The sequence below is a fragment of the Mustela putorius genome, unplaced genomic scaffold, assembly GCF_011764305.1.
Source record: "Mustela putorius furo isolate JIRA1106 unplaced genomic scaffold, ASM1176430v1.1 tig00537248_pilon_pilon_pilon, whole genome shotgun sequence".
Classification (NCBI taxonomy): Eukaryota; Metazoa; Chordata; class Mammalia; order Carnivora; family Mustelidae; genus Mustela; species Mustela putorius.
Window position 1 is genome coordinate 13,909,088 of NW_025422387.1, and position 25,916 is coordinate 13,935,003.

General features: G+C 43.7%; 4 protein-coding genes across 4 annotated transcripts; 2 read left to right on the forward strand and 2 right to left on the reverse strand.

Moving 5' to 3' along the window:
* Nucleotides 1-3,191: 3,191 nt before the first annotated feature.
* Nucleotides 3,192-5,262, forward strand: LOC101679257 (cytochrome c oxidase subunit 6A1, mitochondrial). Its single transcript, XM_045073672.1, has 3 exons — nt 3,192-3,350; nt 3,500-3,642; nt 4,988-5,262. The coding sequence occupies exons 1-3, from the start codon at nt 3,242-3,244 to the stop codon at nt 5,069-5,071; spliced, it is 336 nt and encodes a 111-aa protein (XP_044929607.1). The 5' UTR covers nt 3,192-3,241; the 3' UTR covers nt 5,072-5,262.
* Nucleotides 5,263-7,077: 1,815 nt separating this feature from the next.
* Nucleotides 7,078-9,187, reverse strand: TRIAP1 (TP53 regulated inhibitor of apoptosis 1). Its single transcript, XM_004753364.3, has 2 exons — nt 9,015-9,187; nt 7,078-8,048 (listed from the first exon to the last, which is right to left on the reverse strand). Exons 1-2 carry the CDS (start codon nt 9,159-9,161, stop codon nt 7,965-7,967), a joined length of 231 nt encoding a protein of 76 aa, XP_004753421.1. The 5' UTR covers nt 9,162-9,187; the 3' UTR covers nt 7,078-7,964.
* A 53-nt stretch (nt 9,188-9,240) lies between these two features.
* Nucleotides 9,241-17,600, forward strand: GATC (glutamyl-tRNA amidotransferase subunit C). The gene is made up of 4 exons (XM_004753369.3): nt 9,241-9,338; nt 9,415-9,587; nt 15,499-15,602; nt 17,200-17,600. The coding sequence occupies exons 1-4, from the start codon at nt 9,258-9,260 to the stop codon at nt 17,250-17,252; spliced, it is 411 nt and encodes a 136-aa protein (XP_004753426.1). The 5' UTR covers nt 9,241-9,257; the 3' UTR covers nt 17,253-17,600.
* A 1,046-nt stretch (nt 17,601-18,646) lies between these two features.
* Nucleotides 18,647-25,730, reverse strand: SRSF9 (serine and arginine rich splicing factor 9). Its single transcript, XM_004753368.3, has 4 exons — nt 25,408-25,730; nt 22,720-22,880; nt 21,060-21,232; nt 18,647-19,136 (listed from the first exon to the last, which is right to left on the reverse strand). Exons 1-4 carry the CDS (start codon nt 25,593-25,595, stop codon nt 18,993-18,995), a joined length of 666 nt encoding a protein of 221 aa, XP_004753425.1. The 5' UTR covers nt 25,596-25,730; the 3' UTR covers nt 18,647-18,992.
* Nucleotides 25,731-25,916: the final 186 nt, after the last annotated feature.

Consider the following 25,916-nt stretch of genomic DNA (forward strand, 5'->3'; position numbering starts at 1 on the left):
TGGGGCCATCCGGAGAAAACTCTTCCAGGTAGAGAAATGAGCAAGTGCAACAGTCCTGAGGCAGGAACATGGGTGGAACGTCCAAGGAAAGTCAAGAAGGCCAATGTAGCTGGAGTGAAATGGGCAAGGGGGCAGGGAGAAAGGATGATGTGAGAGAGGTGACTGGGGGCACCTCCTAGGTAACTAGGGACTCTCCTAGGGTGACTAGGGACTGAGTGGACAACTCAGTACCCTACTCTAAGAACTTTGATATTTACTCTGAGTGAGATGGGAACCATAGGAGGATTTTGAGCCAAAATAGATGATCTGACAGATTTTATTTACTTAAGATTTACTTATTTATTTACTTGACACAGAGAGAGACAATGAGAGAGGGGATACAAGTAGGGGGAGTGGGAGAGGGAGAAGCAGGTTTCCTGTCAAGCAGGGATCCCGATGCGGGACTTGATCCCAGGACCCTGGGACCATGACCTGAGCTGAAGGCAGACACTCAATGACTGAGCCACCCAGGCGCCCCAATCTGACAGATTTTAAAGGATCCTTCTGACTGGCATGTAGAAAATGGACTGGAGGGGAACCAGGTAGCAGGAAGACCAGTCAGAAGGCTGTTATTGTTGTCCAGGAGAGAGATGAGAACACCTTTGATCAAAATGGTAGCACCAGGCAGTAGAAAATGGTCAGATTCTGGATGTGCCTGAAGGAAGAGCTGGCAGGATTTGGCTGATGGATTGGATATAAAGTGTATGTGTATGTGTGTTTGTGTGTGTGTGTGTACATGAGAGAGAGAGAGTGAGTGTTGAGTCAAAGATGACTCCAAAGTGTTTAACTTGAGGAATGAAATAGTCACTTAGTGAGGTGGGGAAGACAGTTTGTATGAAGTGCTCACCATGGATGTGGGCACAAAATAAATAAATGCCCAATAAATATTAGATATTCTTTGTGTTTTTGATTTTGGTGTCCCGAGCTATCCAAACTCAGTCACCTGAGGTTCTGGGAATGATGAACATACCCGAGAAAAACACCATAAGCATCATGCTTAATATGTTTGCTGTGAGCCAAGCACATGATAGAATGTTTACTTAGCAGTACCACCCTACAAAGTGTACGAAAGGCCTATGAGAAAATGAGTATCTGTAGAGTTTTTAATATATTTCAGACATTTTTCATTGATTCCTTTCCCCACCACTAGAATGTGAGTTACATGAGAGACATCTTACACCTACTGTGTACTACCACACATGCCTGGAACATAGCAGGCACCTTGGTTAATATTTATGGAATGAAATCTCATGATTATAGATGGAGGCTGAGTAACATCCGAAGGTGGAGCTGGGTTCTGATAAATATTTATTTGATAGAGGGATGAATAAATGGGTATTAGATTCTCATTTTGGAGAAGAGGAACTAGGTGGTGGCAGACCAAAGAACTGAACCCAGGATATCCTGATCCTGGAGTGTGGACCCTTTCCATGGCCACACTGTGGAGCTTCATAATGTGGCCCTTTGGCTGTGTTTGAGGACGCCTAGGAATTTGATGATCCTGATGATCCTGACAGCATACTATGTAAAAAAGCCCTGGCTATTAAGAGAAAGAGCGAGCTAATGCGAGATCAGATTGTGATGCTCTAGTAACATGATCCTAAATTTTTTTTTAAAGATTTTATTTATTTATTTGACAGAGAGAGATCACAGGTAGGTAGAGAGGCTGGCAGAGAGAGAGAGAGAGGGAAGCAGGCTCCCCGCTGAGCAGAGAGCCCGATGTGGGACTCGATCCCAGGACCCTGAGATCATGACCTGAGCCGAAGGCGGCGGCTTAACCCACTGAGCCACTCAGGCGCCCCCTCTCTTATGAATTTTTTGGGGGCTTCAAAAAACCCTCAAATTTATTCTCTCAGAGTTCTGGAGGCTAGAAGTCCAAAATCAAGGTGTTAGCAGGACCATGTTCCCTCTGAATGGCCTCTTGGGAAAACCCATACCGTGTCTCTTCTAGCTTGTCTTGTGGCCACATCACTCCAATCTCTACCTCAGTCATAACATTGCCTTCTCCTCTATTATTATTATTATTTTAATTTTAAAAATTTTTAAAGATTTTATTTATTTGAGAGACAGCACAAGCAAGGGGGAGGGGTTGAAGGAGAAGGAGAAGCAGACTCCCTGCTGAGCTGGGAGCCAGGTGCGGAACTCAATCCCAGGAAGCTGGGATCATGACCTGAGCCAGAGGCAGAGGCTTAAACGACTAAGCCACCCAAGCGCCCCCATATTTTATTATTAAAACTATTTTTAGATGAGAAGAAAGACAAAAGAACTGGGGGAAGAGGACTGAAGAGACAAAACATGCTAATTTTTGTTTCCAGAATTTCAAGAGAAGGCTAACGTGACGAAAAAAGCCGAAAGGTAAAGATGTTGAGGCAGGGGCGCCTGGGTGGCTCAGTGGGTTAAGCCTCTGCCTTCGGCTCAGGCCATGATCGAGCCCCGCGTCGGGCTCTCTGCTCAGCGGGGAGCTTGCTTCTCCTTTTCTGTCTGCTTCTCTGCCTAGTTGTGATCTCTGTTTGTCAAATAAAATCTTTAAAAAATAATAAAAAAAAAAGATGTTGAGGCAGGATTAATATCCAGATCTTCTGGTACCAATTCCAGGGCTCCTTCTGGTTCCCGTTGTTTTCATTCATTCATTCACTCACTCATTCATTTGTATCGAGTACCTGCTCCGTGCCAGGTACAATTCCAGACTCCGGGAATGGCGCTGTCGGAAACTCCAGCATCAAAGATTTTATATTCTAGTAGGGGAGGCAGACATAATAATGATGACGATTATTACGTCAAGTGCAAAGAAAAACAGCGTCACAGAACGGGGAGGAATGGCATTTTAGATGGGGTGTTCTGAGCTCAGAACTTCCAGTTAGTTGCTGTCCGCGGACTCCAACGGAGACAGCACTTCCGAAGGCCAGCTTGCCCCGCCCCAATAAACCTCTCTTTCGCGCTTAGCCTCGCCTAGCCGCACCGGGGTGGGGACTGTGCGGAGAGGGGCGTGCACACGGTGGGTGGAGAGAGCATGCTCCCTCGAGATGCGTGGCTCTGGGGATTTTAACTAGAACTCCGACCGTCTGGAGGAGAGTACGCACGCTCCTCGCCTTAAGGCGAGTGGGAAGGATCCGCCCAGTAGGAGTTTGCTTTTGAGGTTGTGGTCCCGCCCCCAGCCCAATTTCTACTTCCGCTTCCGGCGCTGAGGCTGTCCAGCTTGAAAATGGCGGCGGCGACATCTCCTCTGTTGCGGTTGTCTGGGCTGCTAGGTCGGTCCGGGGCACAGCTGGGGCGGCCCATGTCCAGTGGCGCCCACGGCGAGGAGGGCTCAGGTACTGGAGCTGCGGTTCGCGGGGCGGGCCTCAGTCCCACTCGAGCGAGGCGGGGCAGGACTGTGACCTTGGCTTGAGGTCTTGGGGGAGGCGGGGTGAGACCCGGACGGGGTCCCCATCAGGCCTGAGCGGTTGTGCCTCCTTTGCAGCACGCATGTGGAAGGCTCTCACCTACTTCGTAGCGCTCCCCGGCGTGGCTGTGAGCATGCTGAATGTCTTCCTGAAGTCGCAACATGGAGAGCATGAGAGACCCGAGTTCGTCGCCTACCCTCATCTCCGCATCAGGTCCAAGGTAGGCCTTTGTAGCCTCTTCCAGCATCAATTCCCGTTTTATTACAAATGCCTAGTCTAAGTTCTTCATTCTCTAAAATCGTGCGAAATTTTTCATTTAATTTTTACAAATTTTTATTTTCTCCGGTTTTATGGAAATGTAACAGACTTGGGGGGAGTCACATCTGTTTTCTTTTTCAAGGTCATACAGTAAGTGCCCTTCAGATTTCTTTTTTTATTTTTCCTGACCCATCCGCCCTCTGCCTTCTCCTACTCTTCTGAAAAGGTTGTCCCTTGTATGAGACTTAGGAGATTTGGGAATCTCCCTTAGAGCGGCAAAATCTGAAGGTGATTCACCCTTCTATGACCTGGGCATCTGACAGGTACTAGCTGCATGATGAAGAGACTAAAAGCTTCTCCTGTTCCTACTTCTGCTAGTTATTTTCACAACTGTTTTATCCTTTGCTATTGGTGTAGATGTAATCATTTGTTTTTCATTGCTTTTTGTAAGTATTCTTAACAAGATGCCCTGCTGGCTCTTTAATAACTATAACATCATTTAGCCAAGATAGGACTGGCCTTAACAGAAACTTAAGCTAGATTCTTAGATTCAGAAAGAATTTTTGAGTCTGAGCCCCACTCCCACCCTTGTACAAAGATGCAGAAGCCACTTAATCATAGTTTTTAACCTCAGTACTATTGACATTTGGGTCTGCATAATTCTTGTTGTGGCAAGGGGCTATCCTAGGAGTCCTAGGATATTTAACAGCATCCTTGACCTTTACCCACTGGATGCCCTCTCCCAGATGTCTCTAAATATTGCCCCATGTCCTTGGAGGGGCAAAATCATCCGGGTTTGGAAACCACTGCCCTAGAGCAATGTTTTTTCAAAGGCAGCATACAAAAAATTGAGGGTAGGTTGCAGTTTCCAATCCAGAGGTTTGTTTTAGATCTGGAACGAAGCCCAAATCTACATTTAAATAAGCATCTTCTCTTGTTTACCTCTACCATACAGATAGGATGATGTGAAGATTACACTTCCACAAACACTGCAGTGCCAGAGAGAGGCTTATGAATAATGAACTTGAGTTTGCCTTTCCTGTTGTCTACTTTAAAAGCTCTCCTGAAAGTTAAAAGAGCTCCCATAAATTATGGGAAGGCTGAAATACCCCACTAGTTAAAGGACTAATTATCATTTTTGTTTTTGACAGAGATCACAAGTAGGCAGAGAAGCAGGCAGAGAGAGAGGAGGAGTATCATTTTGTTTTTATGTATAGTCTGTCACTTACCGATATCTGAAGCAGTTCATGGCAGTGCTGTTCTGAATTCTTTTCTGGAATTGCCTAATTGACATCTTCACTCCACAGCCCTTTCCCTGGGGAGATGGTAATCATACTCTATTCCATAACTCTCACGTGAATCCACTTCCAACCGGCTATGAAGATGAATAGAACCTGGACCACCACCCAATGGGGACCACAGCACTGGTTTGGACCATGGCTCTCCACACGGACCAGAAAAGTCTATGGGACCATAAGCTCACCTTCCTTACTTGTATCAAATGATGACCAGTATACTGATCTTCCATCCCTTTGTTTGTGGCAGGAGATGGCTTAAATAAATAACTTAGATTGGTCAATGATCTGAGAGTTGCATTTTTTGGTGTTTTTCCTCCGAAATCAGCATTATTTTTGTTTCTGTAATGAAGGTTTAGGGCTCCTGTGTACAGGCCTCTGGATCACAGTGTTTGTAACAGTCTTGTCCTTGGTTTCTTATACCTGGGGTAGGTAAAGCAAAGCAACCGTAAGTGGAACTAATTTAAGTATCAAGATTGGGTCCTGACAGACTTTGGGTGGCAAAGATACTGAGTGGCCAGTAGAATGAGTGGCAGTTTACATCTCAAAGAGGTATCTTTTAATTCTCCAGAGGAAATGCTTAGTCTTTGTCCTGGCTTTCTCTTATTCCATTCCACCAGCATTTGCTGAAGAATATTCCCTGTAGTCAGATAATTGTCTCCACAAGTGTCAAGTTCTCATCTTGGGGTCATCTCTTAGCACCTTGAAGACTGGAAGGGTCAGAAACTTTTGGAGAAATAAAGGCAGTATGGGGAGTCCTGGGTGGTTCAGTCGATGAAAGGTCTGCTTTCGGCTCAGGTCATGATACCAGAGTCCAGCATCAGTCTCCCTGCTCAGCTGGGAGTGCTTCTCCCTCTGCCTGCTCTTCTCCCTGCTTGTGTGTTCTCTCTGACAAATAAACAAAATCTTGAAAAAAATAAAATAAAGGCAGTTTTACACATTTTTGCATATAGCATTAGCTTTATTTGTTTCTAGAATTAAAACCTCTCCATAGCATTAAGAATTAGGGAGAAATAATAATAACAGTAACAAAGTCACCCTTACAGAGCATTTAACTTCTCAAAATTGAAAGTCCTTGAAGTAGCTGAGATAGATGAAGTCACTATAAAGTCAAAATAGAATGAAGAACAATTGGGCGCCTGGGTGGCTTAGTTGGTTAAGTGTCTGACTTTTGATTGTGGCTGAGGTCATGATTGCAAGGTGGTGAGATTGAGACCTGCATCAGGCCCCATGCTGTGTGGAGCCTCCCTAGATTCTCTGTCTTCTCTCCCTCTTTATTATTCCCTCAGTAGCAGTTACAATGAAAGAACATGGTTGGCTTGGCTCAACCAGACAGTTTTTGTAATAAGATTCAAGAAGCTACCAGGTTTTGGCATTGCATAGTACTTAAAGTATACTGGTACTGCAAAGGTGAGGCATATGGAAACACAGGGTGTGAAAGCCTTTTATAGTAAGGGAGAAAAGGATCCCTGCTATCTTTTCCATTTTGTGATCTAACCACAGCCTGTGCTTGTGCTTCCAAGTCTCCATAGAACCGTTTTACTTTGCTGAGTCTGAGTTCAGGACTTGACTTTGGCTTGCTGCCTGGCCTCCCTCAGCTGGACTTCAAGTAACTTTTATAATTCTTGTATAATAGACCATAACCAGTCAAAACATAAATGCAGAATGTATTGAAATGACATTCAGGACTAGTCATGTTAAATATGAAGCAGTCACATAAACTGGAGCGAGGCTAATACAATTTCTACTTTCTGTAAGTTGTTTCATACTATATTGGGTATATATAATTGAACCAGATTACTCAAGACCGGCAATTTTGGTGACTACTTGACATTTCAAAGTGTGTTAAGTGCTCACCTGATCCTGACATTTTGTGTGCAGGTACAGAAGCATATTAAGTTGTGTAACTTACTGTGGAAATAAATTTTAGAAATCAGTGAGGTTTCTCATTGTTTTAGCACACTATTGACCTTAGATAAATTTTCACTTTTTCTTCACCTTTAAATTATAAAACAAAACTCTCCAGTGTACATATGGGATATGTGAGGTTGAAGTATAATACTTGTTCTGTAAAGTGCACTGAGTTCTCCAGGGGCAAATAATGAAACTAAGTATTACAATTTATTCCATCTTCATGATTACAGACATTATAGGGCAGGGTGGGTACACAAAGCAAATAGGACAAATTTCTCCCATTTAACGAGATGCAGCATTTTGGCAGTTTTATGATAATACAGGATGGCTTAATTAATTGACTTGGGCTAAAAGCTGGCAAAAGCAAATCTTGGCAATTTAAGATCTTCCTTCATTGTTATTCCAACAATCTTCATTCCTAAACTACACTAGGAGTTCCGAAATGGTGTGTACTGTAACATTCTTCAAGCTTTCACATCTTAATCAGAAATCTGACATCTCTTAAGGCAGGGAACTCTTAAAGCTGTCTTCCTTTTGGCTAACTCAGTCCATGAGCAATCTTAAAAGTTATTATAAAAGTAAAATCGTGCTCCCAAGCATTGATTAAAACCGTTGTGCTGGGATCCCTTTTCAGAGCCTTAGCTCCCTGAGAGGAAAGAGAGATCCTAACAAATTGCTTCCATGAATAATAACCCTAGTACAATGTACCTAATGTCCTTCCCAGCAAAACTCAAGAAGTCAGGCAACCCTGATCATCCTGACAAGTTTATCAGTATTTACATAAAAAAAGGATATTTAAAGCTGATCCCAGACCAAGTATCGCAACCATAGTCCTAAGCAATCATTCAGTTTAAGCACATGGAGTTCATGTACGATGCCAGAGCAAGTGAGAAATCTCAAAGCAAAGAGTGATGGTTCATCATCTTTTACAAGTGAGGAAATCAATGAGGAAAGAAGACTACTGCCTCCTAAACTCCTCATCAAATCCGTGGCTATTTTCACAACCTTAATTGACGAAATCCAGTGTCCTCAATTTCCTGATTGGAGGAGTCTATTTTCAAGGGGACTGTCAAGGTCAAGAAGAGCTTTCAGGCTTTTCTTTGCTATGGCCCATAAATTCCAGTCCTTCAATGGGAATCTCCTTCTCCTTTATTGCTTTCTGATGGAGGAGAAAACACATGACACAGGTCTGTAAGAAGCTTGAGGACCAAACTTTGTAAATATGATGGTGCAAAAGTAAATCACATGGGACCAAGAGAACACCCAACCATGATTAAAGACCTGTACTTTTTTTTTTAACCCGAGTGCGATTATGGAGAAATTAGATGTAAGACCAGAGAGCGACTGGAAAGGAGTTGTGAGGAACCATCAACGTTTCAGATGTGGAATTTAAAAAGTATCTCCACTCCGTTATGACAGACAACAAAATTCAAATCTGAGTTCCAGGACAGCGGCTATGTGACTTTGGGCAAGCCTCACTTTCCTGTCTATAAATGGGATAAAGATAGCAACTTGCAACTACCCTGAGGATCATTTAAGTTGACTAACTGGGAATGTTGTGCCCACTGAGGTTCTTAAAATCCAAAGCAGTTTCACATTCACTGAACTAGAATGAAAATTTCCTAGCGGGTTGAGAGATTTAACAGGCCAAAGAAGGAATTACAACAACAAAATGAGATCCTCATGTCTAACAGGCCAGATTCTAACACCCCTCTTCAACCCCCAACACTAATAGTGAAATAGCGCACCACCGCAAAAATCAAGGAAACGATTCTGGAGAACATGAACTAATAATCACTTCGTATTTGGGGAACATTCCATGTATAAAATACGAACAACTAAGCGCACTTTGCGAGTTTAGGACGAGCACCAAATGAACCAAAGAATATCCCTGTGCTCTGTAATGTAACACACATTGTAAAAATATTTAACTTTGTCATTCAGAGAGATACCGGGCGGCCTTGGTGGTGATAATGGGGAGAGAGCTCCTGCTACTGTTCTTACTGAAGCTTTTCTTCACCGTTCCCATCCCAACCTCCGCGAATTACTACCCGTGTGGCCGGGGACACCGCAGAGATAATCAGGGGGGTAGACACGAAAGGGCTCTGGCCACCTAAGGGCTCACCTGAACACACTGCTGATAGCGCTTGAAGAGGTCGGTGCACGGGTCTCCGGAGCCGTCCCCCTTGAGGAACTTCTCGGCAAACCAGCGATTGAAGCACTGGTCGTACTCGCGCTTCATGTCGGTGCAGGCCTCCCCTACGCTATTCATGGCGGCGGCGGCAGTAGCGGCGCGCTCTGATGTCGTCACTCTTGAGTGCGTCGCTCGGCTTTACGTGAAGACGCACTACGGCGGCTGAAGAGAGAAATGTGGCCCCTGGCGACGAGGCTGGGCCTTCGGTCCTGGTTGGGCTGGCGCCGGGGCTTCACCTCCAAGGCGGATCCTCAGGTAAAGGCCGGGGGCGTCAAGCGGGTGGCGGAGCAGGCCCCACCCGTGACCCCTGTTCTCCGCCTCATCCCTCCAGGGTAGTGGCCGGGTTACGGCCGAGGTGATCGAACACCTGGAGCGTCTAGCGCTTGTGGACTTCGGCAGCCAAGAGGCCGTGGCACGGTTGGAGAAAGCCATCGCCTTTGCCGACCGGCTCCGCGCGGTGGACACCGACGGGGTGGAGCCCATGGAATCAGTACTGGAGGACAGGTAAACACTCGCGGCTGCGCATCCTGAAGCCTTGCCTGTGGCGCCTTCGCAGACATTTGAGGTGGCGATCATTAGTGTGTCCTTTCACAGAAGGGAAAAGAGCTTTAGCGAGATGGAAGAACTTGTCCACGGTCACCCCGTGGTAAGTTTTATGGTTTCCTTTGTTCATTATGGGTCCTATCACTGGCGTTTAAAGTCCTCGAGGCCTCCCAGTGTAGCTCGGAACCATGACCGAACTGCTAATCATCGCCTTTGAGGCCCTACTTCTCAGACTCCTTGCCTGCGGTAGCTCGGGCGTACTGCTCTTTTTATTGCATCTGCATTAGCTTTCTTACTATTTCTCCAACATGGCAAATTTGTTTCTTGTCTAGAATCTTTGCATTTGCTATTCCCCTTTCCTTGGCAGGTCGTAAGGCCTCTCCAAATATCCTCTCCCTTAACAATCACCGAACCCCTGATCCTGTTGGATTTTCTCCAATTTATTGATTACCTTATTTTTGTTGATCTGTCTCTTGTTAATAGAATGTGAGCTCCTGTTTGACTTGCTTACTTGTTAGATTCCTGTCCCAAAATATGGCCTTGTACATATCCTCTGACCTAGTGGTTCCTGTGGAAACATCTGTAAAAATGCAGCAAGATGTGTATGCACCAGTGTTCAGGGCTTTCAGATCTGTTTATAGTACAAAACAAAAAACAACAAAAAGTTCCCAACAGGGGGCACCTGGCCAGCTCTGTCTGCAGAGCATGCTCTGATTTCCAGGTCATGAGTTTGAGCCCCAGTTGGGGGTAGAGTTTACTTAATTTAAAACATTTTTTGAACCCTGAGCAACAAACAACAGAAACAGCCTAAGTGCCTTCCCGGCTAAATACATCATCATGGAATGGAATATTGACAGTTGTTTAAAAATAATGCAACGGGGGGCGCCTGGGTGGCTCAGTGGGTTAAAGCCTCTGCCTTCGGCTCAGGTCATGATCCCAGGGTCCTGGGATCGAGCCCCACCTTGGGCTCTCTGCTCCGCGGGGAGCCTGCTTTTCCCTCTCTCTGCCTGCTTCTCTGCCTATTTGTGATCTCTGTCAAATAAATAAAATCTTTAAAAAAATAATGCAATAATGCAACTATACTGATATGAAAAGATATATTTAGTGAAAAAGGTAAAGTTCAGAACATTGTGTGTGGGATTATCAGTACTTTAATGTGTCCTTTATTTGACATATTCTGGTATATCCATTAACTTTTGTTTTGTTCTCTCAGAGCATGCAAGGAACTGTAATAATAGTTTTAAAGAAAGTGGAAATGCAGAGGAAAATTCTAACTTTTCATCTTATAGTGAGGTCCAAAACACAAATGCCTAAAGGAGCAGAGTAATAACACAAGAAGTGATATAGTATAGTGTAATAGGGAGGGACAGGTCTTTGACAAAGCATTTTGTGAATATTATACTAAAAGGATGCAGTCTCTCCACACTTCTACCAAATTTTGCTATATCTTAATACATTTTTAAAGAAAATGCTCTTTTCTGAAAAGCAGACTTGTTTGCTGGTTGGGACTGCAGTTTCTTGGGTGAATGGGTATGTAGCTCATAAAGACAGAGGCAGTCTACAACTCTGTCCTACCCTTTTCTTGATGGGATTTTTTAAAAAAGATTTATTTATTTTAGAGTGCAGTGTGGTGTGTGGGGGAAGGATCAGAGAGGGAGGGAAATCAGTAGGTTCCTCGCTGAGCAGGGAACCTGATTCTCTGCTCCATCCCAGGACCCTGAGATCATGATCTGAGCTGAAACCAAGAGCAGACACCCAACTGAGCCACCCAGGCTCCCCCTTGATGTTTTTTTGTTTTGTTTTGTTTTGTTTTTTTAAGATTTTATTTATTTATTTGACAGACAGAGATCACAAGTAGGCAGAGAGGCAGGCAGAGAGAAAGGAGGAAGCCAAAGGCAGAGGCTTTATCCCACTGAGCCACCCAGGCGCCCCTGTTGAATGTTCTTTAAAGATTTTGAGAGACAGAAGCAGTCCAGAGCAAGAGGGAGCAACTGTCTCAAGCAGACTCCGCACTGAGCATAGAGCCCAGTGGGGGCCTGTATCTCATGACACTCAGATTGCGACCTGAGCTGAAACCAAAAGTCAGAAAATTAGCCAACTGTGCCACCGAGGTCCCCGTTGTCTGTTCTTTATTAGTATCTTTGGGAAAGGAGGGCATAGAAGCACAAAGAGGAGACAGAATTTCCCAGACCATGTAGAGGGAAACTATAAAGAAATGCAACTATTACTCAAGGAAGAGTTTGTGAAAAAGATGAAGAGAGATTTGTATCTGGTAGCTGGAATAGTGACTTCATATTCAGTGATCTGCAGTCTTGCCATCAACCTGGAAACCAGTTTGAGTTAATTATTCCATTTTAGAGATGTAGCACTTATAGGACTTTTTTGTTTTTAAAGATTTTATTTTTATTTATTTGACAGAGACAGCAAGAGAGGGAACACAAGCAGGGGGAGTGGAGAGGGAGAAGCAGGCTTCTCGCTGAGCAGGGAGCCTGATGTGGGGCTCGATCCCAGGACCTGTTTTTTTGAACATATTGCCTAATGTTTGAAATGGAACCCAATGAAGACAAGTGTTCAACTGTTCTAGGCCACACTAGGTGTAAAAGCACTGACTGGCTATAAGAAATCTCTTGGCATATTAATACCTAACCTTTGGTTTTAGTTAAAAAGCATTTAGTGTCCTTACGTGCCAGGCGCTAAGATTTTATATGCATTGTCTCAATTATCACATACAACTCTGGAAGGTAAACCCTAGTATCTCCTTTATAGATGAAGAAACTGAGGCACAGAAAGCTAATGTAATATGCCCCAGGGTTTCGCAGTGTAGTAAGAGAATCCAGAACTTGAAATTCAGAGCTTCAGCTCTCAAATACTATTCTAGATATGCCATCTAAAAAGTCAACCCCTAGGTGCCTGGGTGGCTCAGTGGGTTAAGCCTCTGTCTTCAGCTCAGGTCATGATCTCAGGGTCCTGGGATGGAGTCCCACATTGGGCTGTCTGCTCAGCAGGGAGCCCACTTCCCCTCTCTCTGCCTGCCTCTCTGCCTACTGGTGATCTCTCTCTGTGTGTCAAATAAATAAATAAAAATCTTTTTTAAAAAATAAAAAGTCAACCCCTAGAACTTTTATTTTCTCCCATCTCGAGAGACTGACTCAGATGATGACATCTCTGACTGCAGCCAAATACTTCAGTGCTTCAGATGTCCCTCAGGATCTTATCTGAACCAAAAATTCTTAGCCAAATTGATTAACTCTCATTCCAGTCTAAATCAAACTAGAAATTAATTAGGAAGGAGGGAAAAGGATTGTAGGTGATGGAAACAGAATTGTGCCCAGAAAAAAATGACTCCTGGCAGCCTGACACCAGCAGCAGAGCACTCCTGTCTGGTCAGTCCATTGGCCAATAAAGGCATTTCTTCTCCAGTGCTGCTGTAGTGCTTTCCATTAAATTACTTTTTATTAGCATTTCCCACAGTTACTGGTTAAAGTGCTTTGTCTGTGAGCCTTTCTCAACCAGGATTTCATCTGAACCAGAACACGTAAGATTCAAGTAATTCTTTTTTAGTGCTTCCCAGGATAGTATATAATTAATTTTAGCCCACAGTTGATTTATTATCAAAATGGGTGTCCTATAGTATTTGGGCTACAGTTCTCTTATAGAACCCTGAGAAAGAGAAGTGAGATAGACATTTAGTCAATCAGTAATTGATAGGCACCTGGCCCTGTTTGGGAGTTTTATGCATGGTTATGAGATCAAGAAAAGTTAAGCAGGACATCTTTGTGGCTCAGTTGGTTAAATGTCTGCCTTTGGATCATGTCATGACCCCACGGTCCTGGGATCAAGTCCTGCATTGGGCTCTCTGCGCAGCTGGGACCCTGCTTCTCCCTCTCTTTCTGCCTGCCATTTCCCCTGCCTGTGCTCTTTCTCCGACAAATAGATAAATCTTTTAAAAAAAAAAAAAAAAAAGGGAAAGAAAAAGTTAAGCAGCTTGCCAAATGAACAATTGATGTGCCACCCTCAGAGACCCTGAGTTCAGCAGCCTATGATTATGAAAATAGGAAGGTGTTGATTTCTTCTGGAAACAACTCCATCATAAACAGTAATTAGATGAAAATGTGTGGTATTTTAAGGAGTGAATTTTTTCTGGAAACATTAAACAGGAAACCGACTGTCCAATGAGTGAATAAATCAATTGCTATTACATCTACTGTGGAGAAGCAATAGCTTCTAACCACCTATTGGTGGTAGTAGAGTCTCACTTCATCAAACTCCAAGTGCCCAGGAACAGTTAGCAGCCTCTGCTAGGGGCTAGGCAGGTAATGTGTGATCCCAGCAGGTTAAGGGCAGAGGTATACTCTGAATGAGGCCTGGGGACTGAGGTGTGCCCAGGTACGCTCACCCTGAGAGGAGGAGGGGCTGATCAGCACACCCACCTCTTACTGCATTGAGAACACAGGCCCCAATTATCAGATCTTTAACATTTTATCTTCCCAGCAGTTCTGTGAAGCATTCCACAAATAAGGGAACAGGTACATGGAGAGGATAAGTAGCTTGTACATGTGCTGTGTATGGTCCTAAGATTTGAATTTATCTGTGACTCAGGAGCCCAAGGTCTTAGCCATTCTGTTTTATCACCCAGCAGAAATGCAAACTCCAGAAGGTCCAATGTTCACCTTTACAAAGGATTTTTATTTTGTTCTCCCAAGTTTTCATAAGCCTCTATATGGTTAGGGGAAAAAAATTAAATGCAACCTTTGCTTTTTTGGCAAGAAAGTTAAGGTCTGGAAAGATCCATACTTGTCCAAGGCCACAGAGTCTATCCTGGAATAAACTGCAGCTCTCTACAGTCCGTATCATGAGTGCTTATTGTGTCTGGCCCTAGGGTGGGTGCCACAGAAGAAACAGAAAAATGTCCTTTCCTAAGAGAATCTTAACCATGACAACTTCACCCTCTACAGCCATTGCCTCGATGTTCATCCTTGCCCTTTTGTCCCATTAGGTTTAGCCCTCAGTCTATGTCTGGCTCAAAGCAGAAAGAGCTTGGCTACTCTATATCAGTGACTGAGGATACTGCTCATTTTTCAGCTCAAATATCTGAAAGCAGGCTCAGCCTTTTTTTTTTTTTTTTTTTTTTTTTTTTTTTTTTGCACCTTTAAGCCTTGAAACAGCAGTGAAGCCCCATTGATATGTTCAACTCCTGTTTGGTTTCACTGGTTTGCCATCTGGACACTTTAATGAAGCCAGTAGGCCCAGAGAACAGTGAAATATTCTTCAGCTGTGCAAGGGCAGGCACCTCCATGTCCACGAAGGTGGCTGCAGTGAAAAACAGCTCATCTTTGGGGTACAAGAACTGTGCTCATTCCAGTCCTGTCACTTGGGACCTAATATCTAAGTCACTTATAGCCACTCTTGAGCAAGTTTCTTCACCTGCCTGGAAGTCCACTTCCCATGCAGCAGTTTCTTACCCATCCTTTAGCAGTGACATCACCTATTCTGAGTACCTGTTCCTTATCCAGGCTGGTTTAGGTGCCCCCTTTCTACTCCCTTGGCAAGCTTTGCTTACCTATTAGACTTAAAACCTTGTAATTGCCTTACCAGTATCCACCAAATGCAGCTTACCCATAGTAATGATACAGGAATATTTATTGAATGTATCAGTCCTGAGGAATGATTACCACTTACCTCACTGAGTGGTTGAGAATCTATAAACTGCCGATAGTTATTTGGTCAACTACTAACCATGCGCTCCTCCATCTTTGAGTAGTGACCATACCTTAAGAATATGCTGCTGTTTCCTCCCATTCTCAACCCTCTTCAACCCATGCCATAGAAGCCTATTCTCTGAGAAGGTAACCTTGAGCTTCTGGTTTTGTAGATGTCTGTACTTGAGATCTGACAGTGTGGTAGAAGGTAACTGTGCCGAAGAATTACTACAAAATGCCCATCAAGTTGTGGAGGAGTATTTTGTGGCCCCCCCAGGTATGTGTTCCCCAAAGTGGGTTAACAGATTGTCCCTCAGTGAACTAAGAATATAGAGGGAGCTGTGAGGTCCAAATTTGCTACATGAAAGTACTTTAAGAAGTATAGAGTGGGAATTAGGTGAAGGTGGTCAAAAGGTACAAACTTCAACATACAGTGGAATGATTATACTTAATAATACTGTATTCTGTACTTGAAAGTTGCTAAGAGAGTAGATCTTAAAAGTTCTTATCACAAGCACAAAACTAATGTGAGATGATAGGTATTAAATACTCTTGTTCTGGTAATCATCTTGATATATATATAATATATATGTATTATATCTATATATAAAATCATTGTGTTGTAGAACTTAGATAATGTTGTGTGTCGATTCTATCCCAATAAAATGGAATGAAAAACCCCACATATATTAACAGTGGGGAAAAAAAGTTAGGTGGCAGTAGAGTGTAGGGGTCACATTCACCCCTAAGGGCCAGTCTGTAATAGGAATGAGCAAAATGGGAACTGGGGCGGGGAGGTGTGTATGTACATGGTATCAAATCTGAAGCTCAAGCTCTGCATAAAGGCGCAACTAGCACTCACTGCTTCTCATTCCGTGCCAGACAGTACCGGGAGCCCATTTTCCCTGAGAACCTGGACATACGGCATTTTCATGTGTGTATGTTAGTTCCCAAATTTTAAGTATGGGAACTAATTCCAAGATTTTTTAAAAAAATAAAATACCATGTAAATAAAACATACCTGCAAGCCATATGCATCCTGTGAGCCATCAGTTTGCAACCTTGTTGTTGAAATTTGCATCTTTAAAATTTACTGTGACTATTTTAAATGAAAACTTAAAAATGACTCTGGGCTAATACTAAAATCCAGAATCTTGGTTGGGTTGGACTTTTTAATCTGCTCAGCAGACAGATGGGTCTTCTGAACTGCCGCACCTTTCTGAACGTTTGGGAATGGGACGAACTTAAGTGCTCAGGTAGATGGTTTTCCAAGTGCGGGTTACAGGTTCAGGAGATCATCTCAGAGAACCATTCTAACTAGCCTCAGAGACAAACATCAGTCCCCCAGCTCAGGGGTTCTCTCTTTGATCAAGACCAGCCAATTAAAGGAAAGCTTTGCTTGAAGCAAGAATGAGAAAGCAAGCTTAGAAAATTGTGGACTCGGCTCTTAATCATACCTTTGATTCACTAAACCACCTCAAATTAACTGAAGAGAAAAAAAGATTTTATAATCTCAGAATCTGATAGTTGTCACTATTTTAGCAGACCTCTCCATTCATCATATATGCTGTTTCTCCAAAAAGAATTCTGTGTCAGACTTCTTGAGACAAAGTGAATTCACAATCACTAGTCTTTCCTTCCACTCCCATATGCATATAACTGGCAACTGTCTCTGCTCCTTACTGCAAAGCATGCACTTATTAGGCTTCAGTTACAACTGTTGTTCTTTCAGACACTCAGAAAAACAGAACAGAAACTACACTTATCTGCATTGCTTATTCTTCATGACAAACCAAGTGATAAGTTAGCTCAGTACAACCAGTTTGGAAGCAGATTCAGCTTTAACATTCTTTCTTGTTACTGTTTTCAAACAGGTAATATCTCTTTGCCAAAGCAGGATGAACAAGAGCCTTTTTCAGACAACTGAGTAGCAATTCTGGGAAGGGGTACCCTGTGAACACGTGGAAGCCCAAAGACAGTATTTTGTTATGAACACTAATGGCCCCACTTCAGTCACCTGAAAAAAAACTGATGGTTAAGTATTTTTTAATAACTAACTCTCTGAAGACAGAATTGGGAAATAACCTACCCAAAACAAGGCAATGAATTCCTGCTGCTACTGGAAGTAAGAGATATTGTTAGTTTCTGAGGAAATGGATCAAGTATTTATTCACAGGCTGTTCAGTATATAAAGATGTTATCCTCCTTTATCTCCTCCAGAAAGACTGTCTACCAAAGGGCACTTGAGTAAATTTTTCTATTGATGTAACTATTAGACCATGCATCTGGTCACTCTGTGATAACCTGTGTTGTACTTTTTAGTTGCTGTTTCTATCAGCCCAAGAAACCTCGTATCTTTACCAAACTCCATTTTGTTCCTGGGTACCCACTTCATTCCCAGCAGAAGGCTTTCTCCTAAGGTCTGAAGAGTACTCAAAGTAGACTCTACAGCTTGTGAACGCTTAACTTGCAGTCATACACTATCCCACAAAGTGATTACATGCAAAAGGGATGCTAGCCACAGCTAGTTTTTCTGAAAAGAATCTATGACAAAAATAGCTAACAGTGCTGTACTGTACACTAAAAATTTGCCAACAGGGTAGATCTTATATGAAATGCTCTTACCACAAGTAAATCTTAAAGAAGTAGAGAAGAGACTTTGGGAGGTGATGGATATGTTTACAGTCTCGATGGTGGTGACGCTTTCATGGATAAACACTTAACCCCTAATTCAGTGAGTTGTATACATTAAGTACAACTTTTTACATATCTATCTTACTTCAATAAAGTGGCTTTTTAAAAAACAGCCCCAGGCCTGAAACAAAGTAACTTACCCACCCCCACCATGATTACTGAATCCAAGATAGTGGAGGTTTTTGGTTTGTTTTGTGTTTTAAGAAAGCTCAGATACCAAGAATAAATGAAACAGATTTAGGGGCAAAAGTGACAGAACCAAAATTTAAAGATTTTTTTCCTTCCCCTCCAAACTGCCACAGTTGGTTTTGTTTAAGAATCTTCAGTCATCTTTATGCTGCTGCCAAGTTTAAAAAGTCTGTTTTATTCTTTTCATTCCTTTGCCCTATCTTAAACACTCAGCTTCTTTTATAAGTTTGGCCTTGAATTGTAAGGTAATCCTGAAGAAACTCTTGGAATTGAAATTCTCAAACCACCAACATAGCAACTACCTTTGTCCCCAAATAAAGTTACCCACTTCTCCTTACCAGTTGGGTACAAGCTGCTGCTACAACTCAATGACTTTCTTTTTAATCAGTGAGCCTGTTTGGTGAAATCTATTAACTTAATCAAGGACAACCACACATGTCAATTACTAAACGTTTAAAATATATTTCTAAACAGAATGGGCCGACTCAGTCACAGTAACTGCTGATCTCCATAGTAGAGCAACCCACAAAGACACAGCACTGATTTTTTCCCATAATCAGGGGTGAAAAATATACAACTTATTTCTGAACCAAAACCACAATTTCTGCAGTTTAAAATGCTTCACTGCCAATATGGCCCTGGTAGAAATTATGTATTTTATTTCCTTAAAAAAAAAATTAAAAAAATTTCCTAAGACACTAAATCATCAATCTGGAATGTAGATTCTGAGCACAAAGCAGCTCAGTTCACCTAAAAAATAAAGAAAAATTTCCCATCACCTGTCTCAGTAGGGCCTGAAAGGAGAGAAGTAGTGTGGGGAACCCCTGCTTTGGTATGGAGAGTCACGGCCCCTTGAGCCAGACCGAGACCGTGAGTAGCCATAGCTGGTGCTTCTCTCTGGATAAACTCGGATGTAGGAAGTTTCACCCTGAAATTTAAACAAAAAGAATACAGGAAAAAATAAGACCCAGAAGAATACAGCACACTAATACCTAACATGGCTGCCTAACAATAGTTAAGTATTGAACACTTACTGTTTGTCTGGCATGATGTTATCTCATTAAGCCCTCACAATAATGCTATGAGGTAGGTATGCTTAACAGCTCATTTCAAGAATGAGGAAAACAATGTTCTTATCTGTTCCAGGGTGACACAAATAATAAACAGCAGCTTCACATGTGGTAAATGCTCAAATACTAGCTACTACTGTTAATACAACTGAATTACTGCCACTGACCCCTAAATCTAAGAACTAGAAAGGATCTCAGAGGTCATACAATTCAGTCCCCTGCCACCTCATATATGCATCTTTGGATAGATGCCTATGGCAGAAGTTAACCTGTATTCAACACCTCTCACGTGCCAGGACCTGGGTTAGATGCAGTTATCCTCATAAGTTAGCTTCCTGGCAACTCTTATGAGAAAGTGCTATTATTGTTCCTGAAACCAGGGTTCCGAGCATAGCTCAGCTAAGAAATTACTAAGTGAGGGGTGCCTGAGTGGCTCAGTGGGTTAAGCCTCTGCCTTCAGCTCGGGTCTTGGTCTCAGGGTCCTGGGATTGAGCTCTGCACCGGGATTCTCTGCTCAGCAGGGAGCCTGCTTCCCCCTCTCTCTGCCTGCCTATCTGCCTACTTGTGATCTCTCTCTGTCAAATAAGTAAGTAAAATCTTAAACAAAAGCAAAAACCAAGAGAAATTATTAAGTGGCAGAGGAGTCATGTCCAGGCTAGCGTATGCCCTTTCCCCTCAGCCAACACTCTCAGAGAATCTAAAAATGCTAAGATGGAAGAAGCTGGATGCAGAATTCCCTAGGTAAAGTCAGTAATTGGATTTATCATTACTGAGGCCCTGTTTTGCAGTATAACTGAGGACCAGATACTGTTTTTTTTTTTAAATAAGATTTTATTTATTTATTTATTTATTTATTCGAGAGAGAGAGAGAGAGAGAATGAGTGTGCATGGGGGGTGGGGGTGGTCAGAGGAAGCAGACTCCCTGCTGTGCAAGGAGCCCTACGTGGGACTCCCTGAGCCACAGGCAGTCACTTAACTAACTGAGCCACCCAGGTGCCCCCAGGTCCTGTTTTGTTTCTGCTCCAAATTCAGTCTGAGCAAAAGCACTGTTAAGCCATGCATTTTCCAAGTCATAAAATCGGGGAACTATATGAATCCTTAGAAAAAGAAATGGACCCACAGTTAAGACAAGATAACTTAACTCCACAGTTAAGACAAGATAACCAGAAAAAGCAATGTCCACTTAGGTTTGCTGTTTTATCTCAGCGATATCAAAGGGATAGTCAACATATGAATCAAACTGAGAGATCCAAAGCAGCAGCAGCCTTCCTGTAAGACCAAGAACTAAGTCCTGAGAACTAAGGTTATTACAAGAAAATGCCAAGGTGACAATCTGCATGCATTACTCTTCAGAAGGGAAAAATAAGGTGAGAACCTTAGAAGAGCTGAGATGATGAAGTTGGCTTGCAGAGCACAGACTAGACCCAGAGGGACAACCATAATAATTAATTAGATTCACAGAGGTACACTGCAGATTAAGCCAGTTGTGAAAGGGATGGTATGACAGAATAGTTCACCACATGATGACAGACTGCACCAGTATTCTCTCCAGGTTAAAAATACTATGACTGCAAACTTCTTTGTTATGACCCCAAAGGGTTTGGGCATGATGAATTAATTCCCTGGCTTTAACCACTTTAGATCTTTAATGGTACTATGAGGTTATCAAATGGCAAGTGCATGGCCTGCTGCTACTTCTGCTAAGTCAGCTTCAGGTGGAGTGGCTTAGGAGCAAGCTCAAAGAAGTTGGGAACCAACAAAAAAAAAAGTTGAAAACCCACCTCATGAGAGCGGAATTTGGTGTCATCCAGTTTACGCAGGGCGTATTCCATATCTTCTTTTCTGAGATACTCAACCATCCCCATTCCATCCTTCTGCACATCTGCATAACAGACGTCCCCAGCTTCTCGCATATGATCCTTCAGGTCCTGCCAGCTACCTGATGGTGGAAGTCCTATGCGTGGACAACAGAAGAGAAAAGGCCATATCCTTCAGCCACATTAACTGACCTGTTAAGAGCCAGCAGTACCTAGGGTCCCTTTTTTGTCCATCGCTACTTTCAAATTCAAATTCAATGACAAGTCATAAAGGGCATAAAACCAGCAGTAAGTACTAAAGTATGTGTGGTAAATCACCATTAAAAGTTGGTTCTAGGCTAATCTTCCAGAGACCAAGCCCTTCCAACAGAGTAAGAACACCCCATACAGTTTAGTATCTCTGAGAATTCACAGCCTTTCTTTCTTTATCCTTCATATTTAAGAAAAATTCCCAAGACTTTGAGTTCTCATTTTCTCCATTATGAAACTTATCAGTACCAATTATCTCTTGCTTGACTTGGTTCTCAGGACATGGGAATTTTGAAAGTATCCAATGAAATAATAACCAAGGCATAGCTGAAGGTGACAACACAACAAAAATCTCAAGTTTGTTTTCCTGAAGGTGTGAATGACTAACAAACTAAACAAGGTACCTTTCAAAAGATCACCAACATTCTTCTATACAGGGGGGGAAAGGTAAGACTCAGACGCTATAACTAGTCGGGAATTATACAACCCTACCTGATATCATGAAAGGGAAATGTGCTCCTGCTCTCAAAGGCTGTGTTTACCGCTCACAGCTCAGGACTGCAGCCATTTCCTAATAGTTTTCTAAGCAGGATTTCAGAGCAGCATGGAGAGAAAAAAAAATATGTATGACATCCTGAAGGAGGGAATAGTTCTGGGGTTAAAAAATTACAAAGGGACACAAGATAGGCAGATACTGAGAGGATTGCTCTTAAGTCTGCTGTAACTGTGTGACATTTACATATAAGAAAAGTGCCAGGTTTCTCAATACATTCACTCCACCATGGTCCTAAAATGCCCCTGCAGTGTGCAGAAGGCCCAAGTCTTTACCAGGGCTTTAGTATTTTGAAAAGAATATGCCCCTGAACTTGGCATTTCATCACTTGTCAACACTAGACATTTCATTCTACGTTCTGCAATACGACCCCTAAAACTCCAAGTTCTTTTGTTTTCTTTTTTATATAATTCCAGAGCCACCACCAAAATCTGGCCTTTTTCAGCATCCAAAGCTGGGCAGTAGTTCAAATCTAGTTCCTGGAATGTCCAGCAAGTCTGATACCCAGTACATTACAAAAGAAAGCATCTCTACAGAATTCTAGCTCACAGGGTTTTGCTACTATCTTCCCTTTCAACACCAGAAAACTTCTTTATAAGAAGCAAGCTGATGTTCTACCAAGACTACACTACCAATGCAGTTTCATTTGCAAGGTACCTGCCTCAGCGGCAAGAGGCAGGGCTTCAGACTGTGCAAAGGCTATTGAAAAGAAAGCCCCATGTGTCCCATGCACTGAAGAGTAAAAGCTAACATTTCTTGGAGGCCAGACTGTGTGCTAAGAATTTTACATGCATCATCTCATTCAGTTTTAAAGGAACATACCTGAAACAAGAACTCGGAAATCAGATCTTCTTGTAGGAGGTCCATTCCTCCCACCACGGGGCCACCCACCCCGACTGCCGTAAGTCCTAGGGAACTCCACACGAAGCCGACACTGGCCATAATCATAACCATTCCTTCCATAAATTGCATCTTCAGCATCTCTGCAAAGAAAAGTTAGGAGTTAGTGCTGCTCAGGAGGCTGACTTACTTCCCAGTGAAGGGTTTGAGTAACAAGTATAAAAGGGAAATGAACCAGAAAAACCAAACGATCTTGATGTGATACTGCATTCGTGTGAAGACCTTTCATAATATTAAAATTAAACTTTACAACTGTCACGGGGTTTTCTAAGTATGGAATGATAATAATGGGACAAACAGGGGCACCTGGGTGGCTCAGTGGGTTAAGCCGCTGCCTTCGGCTCAGGTCATGATCTCAGGGTCCTGGGATCGAGTCCCGCATCGGGCTCTCTGCTTGGCAGGGAGCCTGCTTCCGCCTCTCTCTCTCTCTGCCTGCCTCTCTGCCTACTTGTGATCTCTCTCTGTCATATAAATAAATAAAATCTTTAAAAAAAAAAAAATAATGGGACAAACAGATGAATTATAAGAAGACTAATTCGGATCAGCTTGACAGATGATTTCAGTAGATTTCTCTAACCCTGTGAGCAGTTTCTCAGAATGCCCACCACACACTAGTCCTTTATTCTTCAACAAGGCCTAGTAAAATCAAGTCTATAGAAAGAAAAATTCATTTAAAAAGAAAGGAGGCTCAAATGACAGATGCTTTGTGTTTTGTAAGAAATATATAACTCTCATGTGTACCTTTTCAGTGTGGTTTGGAAAATTAAGTTGTAAAGACCAATGCTGGGTACAGCTTTGCCAAAAGAGGTAAATATTCAATGAAGTTACTTTCAGTCTTCCCTAGGTCTCTAGGGGAACCAAGTTGGTTCTCCAGTATTGGACTAGAGAAAGAATGGCCTCAGAGTTTGGATGGACAAGCAAAACCAAAGATACACTAATGAAGAAGTTATCATTCAGTTGTCACAGGCACGTAATTGCTCAAGATTCTAGTCACAAGGTTAAAAGCAATGATGACCATGACTAGTGCTGTATTTACAACAAAGTGAAGGAGAGGCAGAACTGCTAAGGTTGAAGAGCAGATTCTGAATACCGACTGACACGTTCAAATCATTCTTCTGCTACTTGCTAGTATCTCTCTTTGGATAAATGCCTATATCAAGTTTTCACGTCTCTTAAATGTAATATGCCTATCTCACAGGGTTATTGTAAGAATTAAATAAGATACTATGTGTGCAGTACTTTGCTAGAAACTTGGCATCTAGTGATATCAAAAGACAGCTTTTCTATTATGGAAGGAAGGAGAAAAGAGATGACAATGTAGCATATCATACAGTAAGTCTGTGTTTTAAAGAACAGCGTAACAGCATAGGGGGTTCAAATGCTACCCTGATCACTTACTAGCATTCTCTTTTATCAGCAACTCTAAATCCTCCGTGTTTTTTAACATTGTAAAATGTGCCTAACACTACCTCTTTTATAGGTTATTGAAAATGCTGAAGTGGTATTTGATACGTGGTAACTGTTCAAAAAACACACAAAGTGTTACAGAGGAGCAACCTTCTCCAGTTTAGGCGTAAAAATACCTACTTCCGTTTTCTGAGGCAAATGGCAAAGCGCTTAAGAATGAGCTCTGTCAGTCATCAAAACCTCAGGGTGCTTCCTACCTCCCTGTCCTCAGATAGCCTCCTTGCCCTATACCACCACACCAGGGATGCAAGACACCCTATGGACAGTCCTTGTAGTGAAGCCTGCCAGGTGCAGACTAGATGAAAGCACTGCCTGGGTCACTGCTGGGAAGCTGAGCGGGCTCTTGAGCGGGCTCTTATTTACCCCAAGTGCAGTGACCAGTCCATGCGGTGGCTCCTAAGAACCATCAGTTTTGAAAGTTCCCCGGTCTTTTTTGGCCAGGAGGCCGACAAAGTTTGCAAAATCACAAAGACCCCTTTGAGTCGGTTTAGGGATCAAGAACTTCCCAATGCTTGGGGTCCTAAGCATCCAGCAGTGCCTCCCTCATCAGAGAAGTGGAGTGAAATCAGAGTCCTCCTCTCTATTTTAGTTTTTCCCAAATCCCTGGAGCTTTTGTAAGGACTAGACCATGGCCCGCCGGGGCGCGCGAGGATGGAGATCTATTCTATCACAGACACCCCTTTACGACCTCCAAAGACGACCACATCCCCGCAGTCTGTTCCCCCGTAACGGCGAGTTCTGGCTGGGGGGAGGGGTGGACAGGGAGGGCGAGTGGCCACTTCTGTTCACGAAGTCCTCTCCCGGCTAGTTCCGGGCCGCTCCCCCTGAAGGGTGCCTCTCCAGCGGTGAGGGAGAGATTGGTCGTGTGTACCATCCCCGACGCCGGTCTGGGCGGGCCGGGGCCCTCCAAACGCCCAGCTTTTGTGTTTTTAAGTAAAGTTAAAAAAAAAAAATAATAATCCTAGAGGAAGTGACGACGAAGCAAAGGACGGCCGGAGCCTGCTGTGAGAGGAGGCCTCATCCTCCACCCGGGGGCGCCGTGAGGGGTCTGCGCGGAAGGGGGAGGGGAGGTCCCGGAGGGGAGGGGGAGGAAAGAAGGCAGGGGCCCGAGGCCTCAGGCGGGCGGGTGGAGCGGGGCCTCACCGGGGGTCCTCGAAGCGCACGAAGGCGAAGGGCACGAGGCCGTGCCGGTTCTTGAGCTCGATCTCGCGGATGCGGCCGTACTTGTAGAACAGGTCCTCCAGGTCCTTCTCGCGCACGTCGGTCGGAAGGTTCCCCACGTAGATGCGCCCGTCTCCCTCGCCGCCGCGCTCGTCCGCCCAGCCCGACATCCGCACCGCCCGACGCCGCGGGCCCGCCGCAGCCCACGTCGCCGCCGCCGCCGCCGCCGCCTCAGCCGGGGTTCCCCCGCAGCGTCCCCGCGGGCTCGGAGGCGCTCAGCCGCACTGCATTGTGGGAACGGCGGAGCGGAAGCGGAGGGGTCGGAGGAAGCAAAAGAAATCGTCTTAAAGGGGACGCGGCTGCGATAACTGCGCTTGCGCGCAGGCCGGCGCCCCCTGTAGGTGCTGGCGGGCCCGGGAGCAAAGTGAGGGAGATCTTGCAGTCTGGCGAATTGGGTTCGATTTTCCGAATTCTCTGAAGGCAACTCCCTC